This window comes from Vigna umbellata, chromosome 9 (assembly GCF_029865625.1).
Source record: "Vigna umbellata cultivar VRB3 chromosome 9, Vumbellata_1.0, whole genome shotgun sequence".
Lineage (NCBI taxonomy): Eukaryota > Viridiplantae > Streptophyta > Magnoliopsida > Fabales > Fabaceae > Vigna > Vigna umbellata.
The window spans coordinates 48,693,886-48,716,384 of record NC_142173.1 but is presented as its reverse complement, the minus strand read 5'-3'; the positions used below and the strand labels follow the sequence as shown (position 1 = coordinate 48,716,384).

The following is a 22,499-nucleotide window of genomic DNA, read 5'->3' as shown; positions in this document are numbered from 1 at the left end:
TGCTAAAAACCTTTTCGCTTTCTTAATTAAAATTACAAAAAAATGTGTTTTAAAGGTTTAGGCACACGTGTGATCGCACGCATCGTCCTTGTGCTAAAAAACCTTTTCTTTTCCTTAATTAAAATTACAAAAAAATATGTTTTAAAGGTTTAGGCACATGTGTGATCGCACGCATCGTCCTCGTGCTAAAAACCTTTTCTTTTCCTTAAGTAAAATTAACCAAAAAATATGTTTTAAAGGTTTATGCACACGTGTGATCGCACGCATCGTCCTTGTGCTAACAACCTTTTCTCTTTCTTAAACAAAATACAAAAAAAAAGGTATAAAATCTTCAAAAAAAACTCGAAAACATCAACAATTTTAAACAACAAATAGTCTTGCTACCCAGAACTACGTGATCCTTGATTCTCCATCAAGAGTGGAGATACGTAGGAGCAAGGCTAGTCCTTGTCAGGTTCACTTTCCCAAAAATCCAAATTTATCCATAATCATTTTCCAAACAAAATTTTCTAAACAATTTTCAAACAAATTTTCAAGCAGTTTTCTAAAAGAACTACGTAACCCTGATTTCTCATTTTGAATGAGAATACGTAGGAGCAAGGTCAATCCTTGTCGGGCCCAAAAAACTAAAAATATATTTGTTTCTTTAGAGTTTTATTTTAGGGGATAGTTAAACATTTAGAAAACCACATCATATTCGTGCATTTAGTTAAAGGTACTGCCTTAGGGCAGGCGTTGTGGGGTGCTAACACCTTCCCCACGCGTAACCGACTCCCGAACCCAATCTTTGGTTTTCGTGGACCGTGCTTTATCGTTTCATGGTTTTTCCGTAGTTTTCCATAATAAACTATGGTGGCGACTCCAAAATCTCTTTTTCAAAACCGCGTTTTCCTTTTTTGGATCGTCGTCCCGTCGCGATTCCGGTTGCGACAAGTTGGTTCTTTATACTAAAGTTAAATTCTAATACGTAAAAAGCGTGTTAAACTAACAATCAAATTTAATTAATCTTACTCGTATATCATTAAAAACTTGTGTATAAAAATCAAATGCAATGCAAACTTGTGAAAATTCTCTTTAATAAAGTTACCAAGATAGTTAGAAATGAGAGTTTCGAAATTGAAATAAAATTAGAAATAAAGAATAAATTTAAATTTTGGATCGACTAAATTATTTCTGTTTGTATTTATTAAAATTGAAAAGATGCATAAATATCGTGACTAAAAGTATTTGACTTTATTTCCTTTATCAGAAAAAAATAAAAAATAAAACAAAATTATATATTTGGTTTAAAGAAGGAAGATAAAAAATTAGTCGAATTTTGCTCCCTCCACCACCACACCTTTCTCCCTCCACCTCCCCTTTACTATTTTGCTCCTAAGTAAAATTTTATTTTAGGGTTATTATTTTTTAATTTTACCCATTCACAACCTATTCCACTAATAACCTATTCTAGTCCCCGTCCCCCGTACATGAGTAAAATTCTTTTCTTTCATTTTTAACATTATATTGTTTCCTCTCTTTCTTTCATCGCTATGAGATACTACAAGTTGCAAAGGTTGGTGGTGGTAGAAAGAATTATCAAGCAGTCTCCCTCTCGTGGTGCAGTGTCGCTCTCGTGGTGCAGTGCATGTGTTGCTTCCTCCAGGTGCGTATTCGAATAAAGCTTCAAATAAAACCCTAAAATAAAAAACGTAACTTTTAAACGGAGGTGACATCCTTCAACGGATGTCAACATCCTTCAACGGATGTCAACATCCTTCAACGGATGTCAACATCCTTCAACGGATGTCAACATCCTTCAACGGATGTCAACATCCTTCAACGGATGTCAACATCCTTCAACGGATGTCAACATCTGTTTAAGGTAAAACGGATGTTAACATCCTTCAACGGATGTCAACATCCGTTTAAGGTAAAACAAATGTCGACATCCGTTTTTCCTTAAACGGATGTTGACATCCATTGAAGGATGTCACAGGTTACATTTTTTATTTTAGGGTTTGTTTTATTAGTTTATTCTTTATTTTGAAAATATTTTAATAATTTAATTTAAATGTTTTGATTTATTATTTTTGAATATATTTTTAATGTATTTTAATAATGTAAGGAAAATGAAGAAGAAAGAAACAGAGGAGGAGAAGTGAAACGGAGAAGACAAATGGGGTTGCAAAGTAAAACGAAAGACAAATTGTTAAACGGAGATGAGAGATGGAAAGATTGAGTGCAGGGAGTAAAATAGGAGAACTAGGTTTGAAATAAATTAAAATAATAAAAGTAAAAAAAAATTATCTGAAAATATAATTGGAATTGAAAAAAATTGGAGAGGTGAAGGGAAAAATGTGTGGTGGTAGAGAGAGCAACACCCCACTTATTTTCTTACCATTGAAGACAAGAAAATTGGGCCACAAGCCTCACAAAGTCACATTTACAAATTTAATTTCTATTTACACTTATCTATATTTCTTTTACACTCTCTCTTCCTAATAATTCGTTTTAGGAGATTCTAAGAAATAATTAACAATTTCTAAGGGTTTTGCTGTAAATATTTATTCGTAAAATAGTTTTATAATTAACATAGATGTAATAAAATTGTTAAAAGCTCACAAATATTACCTGCAAATAACTTTTCAGAAGAAAATCCACATGCAAGCAGAAAATATTTTCATAGGAAAATCAGCAAATGTTTCCTCCAGATTATTTTTAACAGGTGTTTTTCTAATTGTGTCAAAATAACTTTTTCACGGCATTGTTCTTCTCTGTTGAATACATATTTATCCGTAATTTTCTTTTAAAAGTAAGAAAAAATACACACCTTAAAATTAACAAACTCATAGGAGAAGAAAATATCATTTTCAATAGAAAATTTTAAGACGTTGATTTTTTTTTTTCTATTTGGTTATATTATATGATCATTGGGTCACCCAATAACCGGGTTGACCATCCAACAAATGATCGATCGATCCAAAACAACCATTAATTGATAATTAATCTGAACAATAGCAACTATTAATGAACAATTAATAAGAATAACAGTCATTAATTAGGAATTAATAGAAATAATGAAAACTATCTATTGGTAATTAATGGATAAGACCTAATTGCAAGGCTATTATAAGATTTATAAATATATGTTTGACAAGGAGTCAGATAATTAATTCTTATTACACATCTTTTTTACAAAGTTATTGAGCAAAATCAATAACTTGAACGTCAGAATGTCTTTAACAGGTATCCACCCACACGGCTAGGACTAGGAGGGGAGAGAGCAAGCAGCGTAACTCAGATGATGGAGGATCATTAGAGAGCCCGTTCGTTCTTCAGGATATCTTGGAGTGCTTTGAGAAAGGAACCTCAACCCTTAAACTGAAACATTTTGGCACCCACCGTGGAACCGAACGACATCCTCTTATAGCCACAAGGAACCAGACGAGCGACACAGTGAAAAACAATCACCTAGTTGTATGTCCTTCCCGACTGAGTTGTAGGTCCATCACTGAAAAAGATCATCAAGAACATTGTTTGGCACGACACCCAATCTCATGTTCCAAGCCTTTTCTCTTCAGATGTCGATAGTGTCCTTCAACCTCTCTTTCTAGCACTTGACTCTGCCTACCCTAAGGTTGTTGAGCCTGCTTGTGAGTTCACCTTTAAATTGTTCTCTCTCAGCTTATCTGCGGGGAGATCAATCGTCTCGCCAATTAGAATGCCTCGCAATCCGACATGTCTTCAATATGATTGATGTTATTTGTAAGTCGGGTGGCCTTGGGGAGGAGGTAGTTGAGCTATGGGTGCTAAGAGTATTTCTCTCGATTGTAAGGTCCCCCAACATTTTGATCCAAGCAGACAATCTCATTCAAATTGCAAGAACATGTTATGATGTATACCTCGAGGGAGTCAACGACACTAATCAGATCTGTGCTAAATTGGTTTTTGCCCATATCATGATCATTGTTTTCACCAAAGTCGAGGAAGATTGCATGGATGTCTTTCTTAGAAAGGTTTCTGTCAGGGAAATTTTGGAATTCGCATAAAAGAATTTGAACGAGGGCAATTCTATACACTTTTGCCAAAATTTTATCAATGAGATAATGGAGGCTAGTGAGGGTCCTCCTATCAAACCAACTTCAATATCACTTCCTGTGGAAGTCCAGAAATTCCATATATTGTTGCCCAAAGCAGCGGATGAATCAGGTATCGACAAGTCGAGGATAATGAAGCTAGAGCTGATGGTAATAAAATAAGGGATGACGGTTTTCTTCTTTTTTAAAAACTTGTGCAAACTATCCATGAAATTCTCATCTCAACAACATTGTCGTTGTGTAATGTGCTCAACCTTGACCTGATGATCATGCACAACTTTGTACGTAACAGCTTGTTGCATGACCGAGCATTGTGTCTTTGTTCAAACCTTGAAAGTGTGGCTAATTATCTTGGACGTTCAGCCTGATCACAACTTAATATGGCTATAATTTTAATCAGCCAGCTTGATACGATGTTTCATCGCCTCTACCCGGTCAAGAATCAACGACGAGATCCAACAGTCTCGTCTTCAACAACACGGCTTACCCCAAGCAAGGTTATCTCAGGCCTTGACCGTTTCTCCCATTGGGCACCCACTAGACGATCTCAAGCTTATAGTTGTTCGGTTCCTACTAAACAACTTATCATTTGTTTCTACCTTGCATCTTGGCCTTATCCGAGTATCAACTATTCACCATATGCGTCAACTGATCGACATCATGATCTTGGCCCTCACGGTTTTGGCCATTCATGTTAGACCATTTTTCTTTTTTGCAGGGTATAGCCCGAGCAAACCTTGGTCTCTCTCCCGCTCGATCAGTTGGACTGTATATGTTAAGCCTTGTCAGGCTCTAATGGCTTGGCTCTCATTCGAGCCTTAACTAGGCACCTCAATCCTTGTTTACGATATCCTGAGTGATGCCTATCCATACAGTCATGGTCAACGTCCTCAGCTCTTCTGCAAGTCACAAGGCATTAAACATTGATATCTCGGTCGTGACACATATTAGTCTACTTGTTATACTTAGTAAATCCTGATTCTATCTATGGATAAGTGCTCCCTTTGACATTGGTTGTTGAAAAGGGGTGACTCTCTTTGGCATTGGTTGTTGAAAAGAGAGTTTTGTTCTCTTTGACAAATAGCTGTAGAAAAGAGAATGGTGTTTGAGTGTTGAATCTTCTTTGGCCTTGTATGGAAAAGATTCAGCTTTTCTCCTTGTTACAAACTAGTCATTTGATTGTTTAATCAGAATCTAGCCCTGCATGAGTTATTGTTATATGAATGTGCGAACGTCTTTTATTCAAAGTGAGTGGTAGTGCCACATGAGTTATTGTTATTTTCAAGTCATTAACAAATATCTTACTATGATTTTCTTCCGCTTGTAGAAACAACTACAAGCAAAACAATACAATTGTGAAATGCATTTCTTATACCATAGATTTAATATTCAAACGCCAACGTTACATTATATGAGTTTATGGTAATATATAAATCTATTTAGAATTTGTGCACTTGTTTTCTTTATTTTTTACTCTTATTCTATTTTATTATAGTTACTCAAAATATTGTAGACAATTTGACTAGTCGTTTATTAAACGTTGTACGTAGGAAAAAATTGAAGCATATGAATCCACAACATCATCATCTTAATCAAAAGAAATATTCAGTTCATATTCATTAGCTCATGGTTTAGGAACCCAAGAACATTGTGGATGCATTCGCGAACTAGGTTTAGGTTCTTGCCCATCTAAAGTATTTAGAGTCAATTCTTATTGTCATAGTGGATCATCTTCAGCTTCTTCTTATGTTGAAATACAAACTCAAGTTAATGAATATTTTATATTCATGATTAACTTGTTGGCTACAATTTTTCTTACCTTTAGATTAGTTTTTTCTATTACAGGTATCTTCATTAACATCACAAGTCAATCAAATGAAGATAATGATAACCTTTATATTTCAAAATTATCAAGGTCAATTATCTTCACAGTTTGTCATATTTCAACTTTTATCAGTAATAATTGTTAAATTTATGTCTTATTTTTTTAAATATATTACTGACTAACTATTATTTTATATTATCAAGGAAATGTACCAAACAATGAATGTAATAAAATAGAATAAAATTAATCATTATTATTAAACTTGTTTTTCTGTAATGTTTACTATTATTTGTTGCTCAACAATTAGTTTATATACTAAAATATGTTTATAATTTATTTTACATATAATATTCAATTTTAGTTTTAAATTAATATGTCTTTTATTTATTAATTTATTTTTAAATAATTAAATAATACTAAAAAGAATTAATTTGATTTGTATTCTCGACTATTTTGGAACCCTGTTAGTATCGACGATTTTTTAAACCTCTGTAAGCTAGTTTCGAAACCCCAACTAATTTCGAGGGTTTCAAAAAATTTCTACAAATTGCGACAATTGTCATTAAATATCTGAATAACAATAGTTTCCATGAAACTTATGCAAAAATGACAATTTTCATGAAATCTTTACGAACGATTTCCATAAAACCTCTAAAAATAATGACAATTTTTCCAAAATCCCAGAAAATTCCATCTATTGTAGAAAAAAAATCAGTAATTACTAACCGACACTGCTTTTTCTGTCGATTTTTGCATCAAAATTTACATTTTCAATGAATTAAAATCATCAATAATATTAAAAACAATCCCTGATAAAATTTTAGATTTTTCAAATGTATGAATCGATAAGTCCATATAAAAATAATTAAAATATAATTTTTAATCTAAAATTTTAAAAAATATATTTCTAAATCATTTTACTTATATATTATTTATTTTTATTCGATAACCTCCAAAATAACACAGGAACTGTGACATAATATAATGCAACAGTTGGTTTTGACTTCATACTACTAAAAGTTTAAAAGTTTAGTTCATTCAATGCTTAATTTGAGAACTGTTCAATAACATCTGCCACTATTTTTTATAAGTCATAATCTTCTTTTAAGTTATGCAGTTTTTTATATGAATATTAATATATTAATATTGGGCCACCAAAAAGAATAAAACTTGGAAACCGATGGTTGAAAAGTCAATGACATTCGAGCAAAAGAACAACAACGTTGATTTTGACCCACGTAACGCAAATAAACAAATTTAAATTTCAAATAATTTAATAATTTATTATTTTAACAACTTCATTATAATTTCCGTTGCTAACTATAATAACAGTATGGTTTTAGTTTCTCGGTCATAGAAAAATGTCGGGATTATTGAAATAGTTAAACTTGGCCAAAAACAGGTTAAAGATCGTTTCATTAAACTGATATTAAGAACATAGTTTTATTATTTAAACATTTAATATAAATAATTGAAAAGAATAAAAGAAATCATATTCAATAAGATTTACAAACGGAAAATGATACTTGAACAACCATTTTTGACAACATTTAGACACGCGCACACGTGTCAAAATCTGAGTGGTCCATTTTCATTTAATTTTTCCAACTGGACCACTCAGATTTTGACACGTGTGCGCGTGTCTAAATGTTGTCAAAAATGGTTGTTCAAGTGTCATTTTCCTTTACAAATTGATATTATTTTATGAACTAGTATTGTTTTTATAAAATTTACCATAACAAAAAATAATAAAATTATAATTATTAAAATAAATATAAATATTTTTTATAATTTTATTGTAGATAGTTTTTATTTATTTTTTATGTAATATTTTATTATAAATATTTATTTTAGTTTAAAAATAATTAATTTGAAAAAAAGATTGAATTTTTAAAAAAAACGTTAAATTTAAAAAATAACAGTCAATTAAAAAGTAAAATTGGTAAATGATTAGTTAATAAAAGATAATATAGAGGAATCATCTTTATATAATAATATAGATATTTTAATTTAAAAATTGTTAAGTTTAAAAAAAGGTTGAATTTAAAAAAGTGATTAAATTTAAAAAAGTCCACTTAAATGGTAAAATTCGTAAATAATTACTTAATAAAAGATAAATTTGGAAAAAAAAAAGGTTTACACCAAAATGAGAAATTATCTTTATATAATAGCATAGATAATACATCAATTTATATTTTTATATCTCTTATATCATATTAATTTTTCATTTTGTATGCAAATTTGTTATTATTAATTGAATATATTGTAATTTAATAATTTTACATAATTATTACGATATATTTAGAAATTATATTTATTTATATTATTTATTGAAATGGGTTTAATTGTGGGTCAACCACTTAAATCGTAAACCAATATCTTGAAATGGCCTTTTAATTTTAAAATTACAGTTTAGAACAAATTTTAAATGATCAATAGAATAAAATAGATCTCATTAGAAACTTAGAATACGGAGGATCAAATTAGAATCTTGAGATATCTAAAGTTCCCAATTGAAATTTCAAAAAATAATATGCACATTTGTAATACCTGAAAAAAAAATCAAATAACACCATACATACTATTTCAATCAAAGTTCAAATTGCTATTTCAAATCACTTTTTATCACAATCCTTGATATTATAAGAAATCATAAATAAAATGCCACTAATGTAGCCATAATTACATTACATGAAATCACACTTGCAATTGAATTTGTGGTTACAAATATTTTATAAAATATTGCTTATAATTGAATGTTAAAATCTTGGTTTAATGTTTCAATAGGTCCCTGTTTTCGTCCAGAATTTCAATTGGGTCCTTATTTTTATAAAATTGAATCAAATAAGACCTTTCCGTTAAATTGATGAAACGGCGTTAAGTGTTGTATTACCTCCTATTTAATTCAATTTTACAAAAAGACCCAATTGAAACGCCAAAAAAGAAAGGATCCTATGTGAGATTATGGACGAAAACAACGACCTATTGAAAAATTAAACCTAAAATCTTTGGATAAATTTTCTTATTCAATTGCATGTAAAAAAACCTTCCAAAAAAAAAATTAACCCTTACTAAAATATTTCTGTTTTTATATAATAAAGATTATTTAAAGTATGAGGAGTGAACTACTTGCATAAATTACAGAAAGAATAAATGTATAATATTATTAAAAGTTTAAATATGAATTTAAGCCTTATATTAAGAAAAAAAAACTTAAATATTTTATAAAATAAACTCATAAATTTATTATCTTAATATTGTAGGTTAAAAGTGACGTTATTATCATATATAAGTTTGGACTAAGATCTTATAATTTTATTGGTGTGTATTAAATAAATTATTTTTTAAGTGATCGGTGAGAAATATAAACAGAAAACAAAGACATGTTTGGATGATTGTATTAATGGTTTTAGTCTTGGAGACGAATTTGTCCTTAAAAGTGGTGAAAGGACAAACAAGGCAGTAGAAAATGGTATAGTTTTGAGTAACCCTAGCAATTTAGGTTAAGGGAAAAGCAGTAAATAGAGGAAGCACATGCATGGATATGGTATTGAGATTTTTGATGACTATGAACAATGTCTTTTAGGTACCATGAAAAGCCAAATGGAATGAGAATAGAAATATTATTAATACTATTAATTAATTTAAGAAACCAACTCACTCCAACAGGTGTTTATCATTGGCAAAAGGGTCAAACCAAATAATAATGAACAACTCCAATTTTTAAATTTGGTAAAATTTCATCACCTCCTTTGCTTCATGCTGAATTCAAAAATTCAAAAATTCAAAAATTCAAAAATTTAAAAATTCAAAAATAGAGTCGGAAGATCCTTGAGATTCTGAATGAAATCTGTGGGATATCGCTTTCCAAACAGTCAGATTTTGTATGAGGATTGTGTATCTTCTTGATCATGATAGCTTCCCATTTAAAATGTCACACTCTTGTTCTTCATCACACACCACAGTTTAATCTTCGTCTCTGTTCCTCTTTTCTTTTCTTTTCTTCATCTGTTTGTTTATATTCTCCTTTGAGTTATCGATTATGGCTATGGCTTTAGAGACTCGGTTCCATGTTTTGGCTGTTGATGACAGTCTCATTGACAGAATGCTGATTGAGAGACTCTTGAAAACCTCTTCCTTCGATGGTACTTTTTCTCTCTTTTAATCTGCATTTTTCTCAATATTATAAGAGAAACATTTCACATCAACATACCTGTTTCTGCAATCATTTATGTTATTTTAATTGTTCAAATCACAGTTACTACAGTTGATTCTGCTACCAAGGCCTTAAAGTTTCTTGGTTTGGTTGAAGATGAATTCAGGACTTTTGAATCTTCTGTTGCATCACAAATTCATCAGGTACAAATAATTCTCTAACCAATCAATTAATTATATATATATACATAAAATATTTTGTGAATAAGTCTGAATTAATCATTGATTGATTGCTGATGCAGGATGTGGATGTTAACCTGATTATAACAGATTACTGTATGCCAGGAATGACTGGTTATGATCTGCTGAGAAAAATCAAGGTATGATTCTATGGGTATTTTCTGAGAATTTCTTAACAAGTTTGTGTTCTGCCACAGTTTTCTGTTTATTTACATTGCATCAGTGAGATTGGTCAAACCATGCTCTAGGAATTTTAATTTTGGTTTTTCCTTTAGGAAGCTGTTTAAAAGTATATGATCTCATCATATCTTGAAATCAAATTATGTGAATTTTCAAAGAATTTTCCTTTTTTTAATGAAGAATCTCTTCTGACATCTGAGTTGGAATACTTGACAAATTTTGAAACAAATCTGAGATCAAATTTGGTCATGGCCATCACAACATTTCTTTGACAGTCTGTGTATTCTTCTGTTTGATCTGAAAAAATAACATTAATTTGATTGATTTGCAGGAATCTAAATCACTTAAAAACATACCAGTTGTGATTATGTCCTCTGAGAATGTGCCATCAAGGATCAACAGGTGAGGGTAGTGGAATTATTTTTACTAGAAAAACTGGAAAGATTGATCACTTTTTATATAAAAATTCTGATACCATTTTCAACATAAAATCTTAGAAGTTTATAGCTTTTTTTTTTTTTTTTAATATACTTTTCAATTTGACTGATATGATTTTGTATCAGATGTTTGGAAGAAGGAGCAGAGGAATTCTTTCTGAAACCAGTTCAACAAGCAGATGTGAATAAGCTGAAGCCACATTTGATGAAATCAAGAACAAAAGAAGAGAATGAGCAACCATTGAATAACAAAAGAAAGGACATGGAAGAAATTTATTCTCCAAACAAAACCAGATTGAGATGTAGCAGTTAGAAGAATTGGTTATAGATTGATCAATAAAGCATAGGTAGTGCTTAGAAAATTTTCATTTCTATGTCAAAGTGCTGGTTCGAAATTTGAAAATTAGATTACAATCAATGAGTCAATTATGCAGAAAAAAAAGGATATAGATAGTAAAAGTCATTGATGTAAATATTCTGAGAAAGAATTTTATTCAATTTTGGTGAAAAAAGTAATAATTTTTTTTTTAATTTTATTTTGGAATTTTCTGGAGTTTCAATATATTGATTAAAATAATGAGATTATAAATTTATAATACAAGATCTGATGATAACTATTCAAGCTCTTCCCATTTAGTCAAATTATTTAAGTTTAGTTTATCAATGTTTTTGAAATTGTCCAAATTGTTGAACCAAGACATTAGTTTATAGAATAATAATTTATATACAGTGGAAATATGGTTAAAATCATAATATTAAAGTAATACAGTATCAAAATCATATAATACTAATTTTTTTTTTCATGAGAAATGATTGATGTATTTTAAAAATAAAACATTTGTTCATAAAGTTTTTAATTTTCAAGTTTATATATAAAAGTCTAAACCAAATAAATTATAATTTTCAATAAAATATAATAATATTATTTACAATATAAACATTATTATTAATACAATTTGCGAGATATCAACACAATTCACTATATAACATACTCACATTATCAATATTTATATTTATAAAGGGAAAATTAAGTGGTAATAAATCTTTTTCATTTATGATTTTTATCTAAAATTAAGGTTGAGGAACCTATTTACTATATATACCAATAAATACATATCGACCAAAACAACACGACTAATTGTCTAGATATGAATAAAACTGATCAATTATAATTAAATTCAACTAAATATTTAATTAGTTTAAACATATCAATGATAAGATTTAAAGAAAATTAAACTGTAATTAGGTCGTTCTTACCGTGTGAACATAATACTCTGAAAAGAAAAAAATTGCGTTACAGCACGTGGTAAATAAATTGTTCTAAGTAAACTTTCCACCTCCATTCAAAATAACAACATTACATTCAGAACTTAAAAAATTAACGAGTTAAATTTAAAATATAAAAAACCAAGACATAAAACTTATAAATTACATTAAAAAATTATATATTTATAAAAAAATAACGATTGATAAAATAGTAGTTTTGTTTTATTTATATTAAATTGTATTCAATTTAAAAATTAAAAAGTATGTTTAGCCCGATTTTCAACCGGTTACTATATTTTAAGCCCTCTAAAATAAAAATAATTTTTTTTTATACTTTCCCAAAACGTTATTACAAATGTATTAAAAAAAATTCCATATCATGGAAAAATATATAACGAGGATTATAGAGTATACAATTATTATTCTATACATTTTTCATAATATTTTTTAAATACATAGTATGAAAAAAAATTAATACATTTTATTTTGTGAATTCTGAAAAAAAATAAGCATTTTAAAATTTTTTTTTATCATTTAACTAAAATGTACTAGAAGAAATTACGGAAATAAAGAAAAGCATTGCTAAAAAGAATTTAACGATTTTTTTTGGGTTCAATAGACCGTATCACAATCAAATGGGTTTGGATGGTATAATTTTAAAATTATATTTTTATGGAATTTTGCGCGTACTTTTTAAAATTAAAATATAGTTTTATTACGATAAAATTATATTATAATTTGAATTGAATTATTTTAATATTAAAAAGATATAATAGACTAGCTATTATAAATAATTGCATGAAATAAGTTATATGTTTGGAAATTTTTTTCTTTTGGTGTGAGTTTATGGGTAAGAAGGTAATTTTCTATATTCTGTATTTTTGAAACCATAGCTAGTTAATATAAAAACTATTTCCTCTTAAATTATTAGGTTTAGTACTTTTATTAGTTTCAGTATTAACATAAAAGTCAAGTTAATTTTGTGTAAAAAAAATTAAAGTTAGGTTTGACAGAGTCAGTTGAGCAGTTACTAGTATAAAATGCCACTAAAAATTAACATCCAAAAATACAGTATAAATCATATAAGAAAATAATCACATATTAATAACATGACAACATATCAGTCTTACAAAAAATTAGAAGCACACTTATGACCGAACAGCCTTACAAAATACTACAGAATTTAAAACTTTACAAATTCTACCGCCTAAAACGAACGGTTTCCAAAATGCCAATAATGAACGATTCTACAAAACATAGTAGCAATAATAACCGAACGTTCCTAAGGTTTGACCTTCACTTCCACCTTTTCTAGTGCTTCTTCCAGCAACTTTTCCCCTTTTGCTCACACGGATGATCATTGCAACAGGACAAACAACCGAACGTACAACACAAACAAGAGAATAAATAGGGTAAGTTTATGTAATTTAATTGATTCAATAAAACATATAATTTTCGTGATTAAATCAAACAACAACCAAATCATAATTCATACATCATGGCATGCAAGGACCGATCACTTCACTCTGATTGTCCGGACTGTATGACTCCTGTGTAGCTACGATGTTTGTGCACCTGGGTGATGTAGTAACTAGGATACCCTCAACAGCTGTCACCCGAGGTTAATCCGTTCCGTCCAAGTTAACCTTATGGACTAGGACCTCCTGTCATTCCCACACATGACTTACTCCTCTATACTTGAGAATGAGTAATCACGGAACATCAGGATAAACGGCCGCTAAGCTTTGCCCACATTCATACTTTACCATTCAATAACCACTTTCTGAGATATTCCTCCCTGGAATACTCTTTCATAACCAAACTATTTCATTCGCATCACATTTCAAATTCTCTTATACTTCATCAATATATTCAACTGAAATAAGATCACAATTTCTCATGATAGCACAAGTCTGAATGGAATAACACTTCTTAGAGACTAATATGACCAAGCACTATTTACAAATTTATCCGCTTCAATGAACTGATCTTTAAGAGTTCAAACCGAACGCCACGAAGCCTAGGCCGAGTAATAAGACTCTAGGCCGAACAACATTTATAGACCAATACTGTTTGACACCAAATACTAATAACTGATGAGATACTATGAAGAAACGAACGCTATGGAGTTTGGCCGAACGCTCTTATTTTAAAAACGGTAATAATAGATTAATGAAACGAGACCGAGCGCTTGGTTTAAGACCGAGCGCTTGGTTTAAGACCGAGCGCTTGGTTTAAGACCGAGCGCTTGGTTTAAGACCGAACCCTGTAGAAACCGAACACCATTGAACGAGCGCTACTGAGACCGAACACTTGGTCCAAGACCGAGCACTACTAAACTTAAATAAAATGCATGAATATATATATATATATATATATATATACAATTTCGCCACACTTATTTTTAATGAAGAATAACGATATCATCTACGACTTTACTTATTATAGAATACATTAACTAAATTGTTTAGGAAACATAAAGAAGAACTATACTTAGACCGAACACTCATTTACATATACCTAATAATATAAAATGATCGTCATTAGCTAAATTCTCTCCAAAAGAAGAATTTAGTTTAGACGAACACTAAAAGGAAAACTGAACGGTCAATACTGACTCTCGATTATAGTTTACATAATTCTGCAGAGTATTACAAAGTGACTCTCAGACAATATCCCTAAAGCATGAGAATTCAGTTAAGACCCTACACTTCCATTAAGAATCGAACGATCACGAATGACGCTCGACCACAATTACAAAATTTACTTAGAATACTGCAGTTTGAAGATCAAACCCTATTTCAACTCAGTTCACACCATTTATCAATCATCCATCCACACATCCAAACATGCAGTAACACGAATATTTCATATTCATCAAATAATCAAACAAAGTATCATACAAACATACAACCATTCAAAACAAGAATCTTAATCAAATTATATAAGCTTCCCTTACCTCTAAACGTAACTGAACGCTCACAAATACAGAATATAGCTCACCACTACCAGAGACCTTAACGTTCAACAGTCACGCTTTAAGAAACTAAACCGAACAGAAGACCAGAAATACTCAGAATAAGATGATCCACTTATGCAACCAGAAATCTAGGTTTGCATGTGAAATGAAACGAACGTGTTAAGGAGAAAGTAACTCACTGGCTTAAAACCACAACTCGGTCGGTTTAAATGAAAGCCCTTGATGCCGAGAGAGTTCAAACGGTGCCTGAGGGGGTGATCGGAAGAAGAAAAGATGAGATTTTCTTAGAGAGAAGGTGGAGATGGTAGAGAGAAGGAGGAGATTCAGAAGGTTGAAGATGAATGGTGCATGCAGAGAAGTGACACGAAAATTTGAAAGTTTAAGTTTTACTCCTACCGTCAAAACCGTTCGTCCAATCTGCATCATACACCTGTCTTCCACTTTCTGAATTTCAAACACCCTTTTCGCTTACACATGTACTCCACTAAGTTAGAGTTTTAAGGGTTCTGACAAAAAACATATTAATTTGTTTTTTAATAATTTTTATTATCCGAATAAAATATTTTTTAGTAATTATAGATTTAGTTTTCACAAATTTTCAATTCTTATAGCTTTTTTTCTGAACATAAATTAATTTTTAAAATGTGAAATAAAGATCGTAATAGCTAAAATATTATTATAATATTGAAAATAAGTCCAAAATATTTGAAAACGGCATATTTATTAAAAAGAATATTTGTATTCCTTTACTTTTGTTTATACTTTTGAACTGTAATCGTGAATATTTTGACTTTGTATTTCTTTTTTATTAATAAATTGCACATTATTTGCCCTTTTTTTTAAGTAATAATAATAAGTGTTCCTAGAATTGCGTCTTTGGTCTAGCGTATTTTATGAAACATAAATATTAAGGGATTGAAATTGAAATATGAAAACAATCTGAACTAAAAGAAAATCACGAATGATATTAAAAAATTAAATTAAATAACACAAATAAAAAAAAGTTGATATTTAAAAAAATACCATAATAATTAAAGTGTATTCTGTAATCCTAATTACATTTTATTTTATTATCCTAAACTGATGGCTGAAAAGTGTGATGTTGAAGAGAATTTCTATTTACCAAAATTTTTTATCAGAATAGAACGAAATTTTGATAGTTATACAACATAAAGTGTCATGCTTCAATTTGTTGAGAAAGAAAAAACAAATTTCTTAAATTTATCCTTCAATTATCATTATTTTATAAATTTTATCACTAATTTTTTAATGTTACATCATTAATTTGTTTCATTTTACCAATTAGTTAGACATAAGACAATGTTATTTTACAAAATTGGTAAGAAAATGACATTGAGTTTTTTTACTGTGTAACCCATTATCACTTTGTTAGAATCAGTAAAAAAATTAATTACAGCTTAAATCTTATTATGAGTGTTTTCATTTTGTTTATATTCAATATTTTAATAAAAGAATTCATCCACTGTTCCTTAAATATTAATTACTTAAATAAAATTATATTATTTATGTTAATTTTATAAAATATTTTATATTTAAAAAAATAAAAACAATTAAAAACTAAATAACAAAGATCTTACCAAAAAAATAACATAAAACTATGATTATCGAAATAGTTTTCATCTATAAAAATAAAAAATCATAAAGTAATCAGAATGTCAGAACATAAATAATCAAATAATCGTTTAAAAATGTTAAAGAGAATGAATATGATGGTTTGATCCAACTAAAGTAGAGTTTAATTGAATGTTAGCATTAGCTTGAAAATGATTTTACTTTAGAGAAGTGCTTTAGGTTCTCTATAATGTCTTTTTTGGGTGAATCCAAAATATTCCCTGTATCTAAGTCAAAAACTAATCTTTTAAAATCTTAAATCTAAAGTTGATATCTGTCAATAGATTTTTTCATATACACTCTTAAGTTTCTGACTACATGCTAAAAGAACAAAATTACTTATCAATACAGATACACCTTTGATCTGAGGTGATTTCTAGCATTTCAAAAATAAATTTAAGAAATAATATTTGTTTGCTTTTGTCAGCAATGTTTCTTTTAAAATGCATATGATAGGCATCGATATTCAAAAGAAAGTTTTCAAAATAAATGTTGACAATTATATCATGATATGTTACATCACAATCAAGTAGATAATGCAACACCCTGAGATACATTGAACGAGGGAACAAGTGGCATACTGTTGATGCAAGCTCTTTCAAATTGAAATTCTGAAAAGCGCAATGAGTTGATTTTGAACGTGTGTTTCTCTCACCTCTTTGATTTTGGACGATCAAGCACGTTCCACAGCATTGTAAGATCCAAAATTGTATGATACTCAAGCCTGTAACCTTCACAATTCGTTGAAACTCCTGTTGGTAAACCTGCGGAAATGTCTAATCTATAAATATTGTCCACATACGAAAACAATGTCTATGTTCATTGAATTGAAAACAAAGTGCTTGATGTTTGCCACAATTACATTCAAGCAAACATTTCATTAACTTCATTTGTCATAGTCAATGCAGCGTGTGATGTTGCAAGATCACAGACAAAGTGGGAGTGTGCTCTCTGTTGCTATCTGCTATTTACCATTGCCTTCATTAACTCTTAGTTTGCATGTAATTTTCAATTGTTTTTCCCCAACAGTAACATAGAGAAGCCAACCTACAGGAAATGAACTTAAACCAAAACAACATCATGAAGTGAAAACATGAAGAGAGGTTTTTAGAAGTTTCACAGGGATTAGAGACGAGACCAATTTACAATATATAAGTCGATGCAAGCCTCATTTTACAAGCAAGTTTTATAAAGTTGAATTAAACTTAGAGATCACTTCTTAATAGAGGTTCCTAGTAAGTCATTATTTCTGTTCATACTAATTTCCTAGTGTTATGCTACCAACTTTAGTCCAAAAACCTAAGGAGATTTGTTTTAATTTACTTATACAGAAATTGTGTAAGTGGGCCTAACTCCACATCTTAAGCCACACATTTTTTGTATAAACCTTTACTGAATATTCAACGCCTGCGTGCACCAACCTCTCTACGTTTGTTGCCACATATCTACCAATGTGTTTACACTCTATGCTAGACACTAACCCATCTTGACCAATATGCTAGTGTTTTACCATTTGTCACTTGGATCGGACCATGTTTGTAGCTTATCTTTTTTCTTAAGAGCCAAGTCATATCTTATTGCTCACCAGTCACCACAAGGCTGGTGACCTGCTTGTCCCACTGCTCCTCAACCACCATTTCTCGAATGATTGTCCAATTCCAATCAATTCAACTCCAATACCACTTGTAAGGCCATTAATAGGAGTCCAATGTTCACCGATCCTTCCATTTTAAATGGTCCTGAGGTCCTCACCTTGTCCATTTCTATCAGATTGTTAGACTTCTTCACCCATGTTGCACTTCTGATTTCAACCACATCCAAAGGGAAAGATATTCCTTCTTGAAAGACTCTTGAAAATCAAAAGTTCCAGCCAAACTTTTCTTATATGATGAGACTTGATACTAGTGAACTATTGCAGGTTTTAGTGTCATAAAATATTCTATTGATATGGGTCCCGTGGCTCTCCAACTAAGAAATAACAGCACACTTATTTGTACGACACTATTAAGCCATTTAAAGATGAAGTAGGATTTCTAACATTTAGGTAAATCCTAGGATTGCCTTTAAAACGTGGATGAATTTCTTCCTTAAATTTATTTAGGCGTGATCTAGGATGGCAGCATCATATCTGTGAAGATTTTGGTTTGTTTGTTTGGAGTGTAGCACTCAAGACTTTAAAGAGGAAATATCTAAACTTGGACCTTTCACTAGATATGTAGACAGAGTGCAAGCTATTCTAATTTTTTTTTTCCTTTTGCTAAATTACACTATCTTTCTTGTACCTTTTCTCCTCCCTCCCCCCACCCCCAGTTTAATGGTAAAAACAGAGAAGGAAACTATCAATATTGCAGTTCATAAGATAAGCTAACATTAAAAAGAAATATATACGACATGCATTATCATAGCAAGAAAAAACTTTAGTTCCACGATAATCCAAATCAAAACGAAAATACCTGCTCAAGTTCCAGCTTAATCATGATGGCCTAATCCCATATATATGAAGGTTATGTGCTTCCTCCTAATAAGCTGAAAATGCAGGGAGGAAGAACTTAATGATGTTCTTCTGTGATATAACCTTTTAGAAGAAAACAGAAGTGATTGTTCCCAGTCCATAGAGTTATATCTGTTATGAACATGATGCATAAATGGATTCTAAAACAAATAGTTTATGACGGTTAACATGCAAGGTTGCAAAGAGGTTGGCCTGCATCATATTTTCCCAAATCTCTGTTTTCCAAATTCCAATGAAAAGTGAAACAGAAGCAATGCATTGCCCCTCGCAAACAGGTCTATGAAGAATATTCTAGATGTGAGGGTTCCTTCATATCAGCATTTGCTGTATTTTATTCATTGAATTTCTCGACATCAAACCCCTATCCACCACATGATTCCAGAAGATCAGTGACACTTCATTTTCCCTAGCATCAGAAGTACTAAAGCATCTATACAGTTTGACTGTGATCATCAACCTTCTCCTTGTCATCTCTTCTAACACACCCAAGGAAGCACTTGCATTCCCTGCTTTCCAATAAGCATATGCAAGACTGGTATAGATAACACTGTCACCTGATATACCCTTTCCTTCCATTTGATTGAATAACTTTTCAGCACATTCAACCCTTTCTAACTTGCATAACCTTCTTATCAATGCCCTGTATACTGAAACATCTAGACAAAGACCTCTACTCAGAAACTCATTTGGTAGTGCTAAAACTGCATCCATATTGTCTTTCTTACAGTAGCAATCTACAATCCAAGTGTATGTACAATAACTGAGTGTAAATCCAGCATCAAGCATGCTGAACATTACCTCCTTTGCAGTTTCCACCTCATTTGTCTTGCAGAATCCATGAATCAGTGCCTTATATGTAAATGGATCGGGTTTTAGTCCAGATTCTAACATCTTGTTCTTAAATTTCAAAGCAGATTTCATATCTCCAATCTTGCAGTATGCATTAATAAGTGTGTTGCAAGTGATATTGTCAGCTTGAACTTTCCTTTCACTCATCTCAGTCAAGAGTTTGTTGGCGTCCTTTATCCTGCCATCTTGACAAAGCTTGCGCAAAACTGAATTATAAGTTACAACTCCAGGGTACAATCCCTTACACTCCATCAGTCCCAGAATTTTCAGAGATTCCTCCAGTTCATTTGTTTTACAGTAACCATCAATCAATGTAGTATATGTCACATGATTGGGAGTTGCATTTTTTATTTCGCTAAACATCCTCATAGCTTCTCTCATCCTGCCTTCTTTGCAAATCCATAAATGAGAGAGTTATAACTTACAATATCTAGGTTTATCCCCTCTCTTTCCATTCTGCTCTGGATAGATAAAGCCTCATAGTGCAGACCTTTCTTGCAGTATAATGATATCAAAGTATTATATGTGAAGATATCAGGAAGCATACCCTTTAAATCCAACTCATTTAATAACTGTTCTGCCCTTTCCACATCTCTTGCTTTTGAACAGGCATGGAATAAACAATTGTAAATGTACATATTGGGAACAACCCCAACTTGAACCATTCTCCTGTAAATTTTCCACACCATGTGAGTAACCCCGTCCTTTAACAAGGAATTCAAAAGAACAGTGCAAGCATGCAAATGAGGTTTGACTTTATGTAACCTCATCTGCTCAAAAACTTGTATTGCATCATGTGTCATCTTTGACTTAGCATAATGTATGACAAGCCAGCTCAACACTTGAGAATTGACTTCTGGGTTTTCATGAGTCCTCACCAAAGTGCTCAAAACTGAAGGTGATGGAAGAAAATCCCTGTTCGCAATTTTTTCAAGCATATGATGCAGTTTTGAAATGCTTATGTTCAGTGAGGATGTGAATCATGACCCATGAACATTGCAAGGAATGGCTATAATTTGGGATGGAGTCGAGCCATTTGAAGAATGGGAAGGAATGAGAGAGCCCATAATCATAGAGTGAGAGCTGCAACAGTACCTGGTGAATGGTAGAAGAAGTGAAAGCAGAGGTACTCTTCACCTTCAACAGATTGCCCCAGTTACCCTTGATCACAATTGTGCACACACTATCAATAAATTGCTTATGACTCCCAATGAAAACCATGTCTGGCAATATGATCAGTTAGGCAGCCCATCATTTTCATTTCACAACCATACTTTGGTGCTACGCTTAGTTTTTTTCAGTTTGTTTTTCTTGCTATGAGTTGCTCTTCTCATTTCTTGAAAACCCTGAGACGTAGAATCTGTCATTAAAATATTATCCAATAAGAAAGAACTAAACTAGTGTGAGAACGTTTATACTAAATTGAATTTTTAAGTATGTTGGTAAAATGTTCTAATTCATTCTGACATTAGTAGAAGTTTTAAATGTGTCGAGACTAGTTGATGGTCAGTTTGACTCGGCAAATTGAGATAAAGCTCGTAATGTTTGTAAACAAGCTTCACAATGTTAGCTTTCAAATGACACCTCATCTCCTTTATCTAAGTCGGGGCATTAATCAAACACAGGGTGTGCATCTTATTCAGAAAGGTAAATCTCCTAAGAATATTTGCATTACATTAATATCTCAAGAAAACAAGCCATGGACCAATTAGCCACCAACCAAGCGAAAAATTGAAACAGCGAAATTTCAATAATACTTATTTACTGAACAATCCAAGGCACAGAAATAATTTGAATTGAAAAATGGGTAAATAAATAACGAACACTAGAATTCAAAAGACAAGAAAGAAACCTCAAAAAACAGGACTTTGCTATTGTAAGCTGTGGCAGGAGTATGGCAGTGTAGTAGTCGGAGAGTGGCGCTGATACGGTGGGATGAACCGAGCAAGTAGGGGGTTGAGGAAAGCCTTCCTAGCTGGTGGCGGCGGCAGCGGCGGAGTGCGACGTAAGATAAGTTTGAAATATTTTGTTTGGGTTTGGGCCGGGTCATGTGATCCAACCCTTTATTTGATGGGTTGGGTCGGGTTTATAATCCGGAAATATGGAATTTTACTTGTCTTGGGTCGGGTCGGGTAATGATACCCGATACTTCTTCCTACGAACAAAGTAGGTCACCCATAAAAGTGAACCAGAAGACTTAAGGATATCTAACAAATATTCTTTTATAATTGTATATTAGTTATAAGCATTATCAATTAATATTAAAAATATTAGTATAATTGTTATGATTGATATAATACTATAAGATACACTTTTAATAGTAATACAATAAGTAAAATAATGA

The 22,499-nt window shown here is 31.1% G+C and overlaps 2 protein-coding genes and 1 pseudogene across 2 annotated transcripts in view; 1 reads left to right on the top strand and 2 right to left on the bottom strand.

Moving 5' to 3' along the window:
• The first annotated feature begins 9,644 nt into the window (after window positions 1-9,644).
• On the top strand, window positions 9,645-11,414 carry LOC148193740 (two-component response regulator ARR8-like). Its single transcript, XM_088098577.1, has 5 exons — window positions 9,645-10,049; window positions 10,163-10,263; window positions 10,362-10,439; window positions 10,811-10,881; window positions 11,043-11,414. Exons 1-5 carry the CDS (start codon window positions 9,947-9,949, stop codon window positions 11,227-11,229), a joined length of 540 nt encoding a protein of 179 aa, XP_087954703.1. The 5' UTR covers window positions 9,645-9,946; the 3' UTR covers window positions 11,230-11,414.
• Window positions 11,415-19,440: 8,026 nt separating this feature from the next.
• On the bottom strand, window positions 19,441-22,181 carry LOC148193739 (uncharacterized; annotated as a pseudogene).
• LOC148193738 (putative pentatricopeptide repeat-containing protein At3g08820) overlaps window positions 21,486-22,499 on the bottom strand; it is a 2,440-nt gene continuing 1,426 nt past the window's right edge. Inside the window, exon 2 of the mRNA XM_088099499.1 lies at window positions 21,486-21,515. Coding sequence (XP_087955625.1) covers window positions 21,486-21,515 — 30 coding nt within the window. The remainder of the gene's footprint in view (window positions 21,516-22,499) is intronic.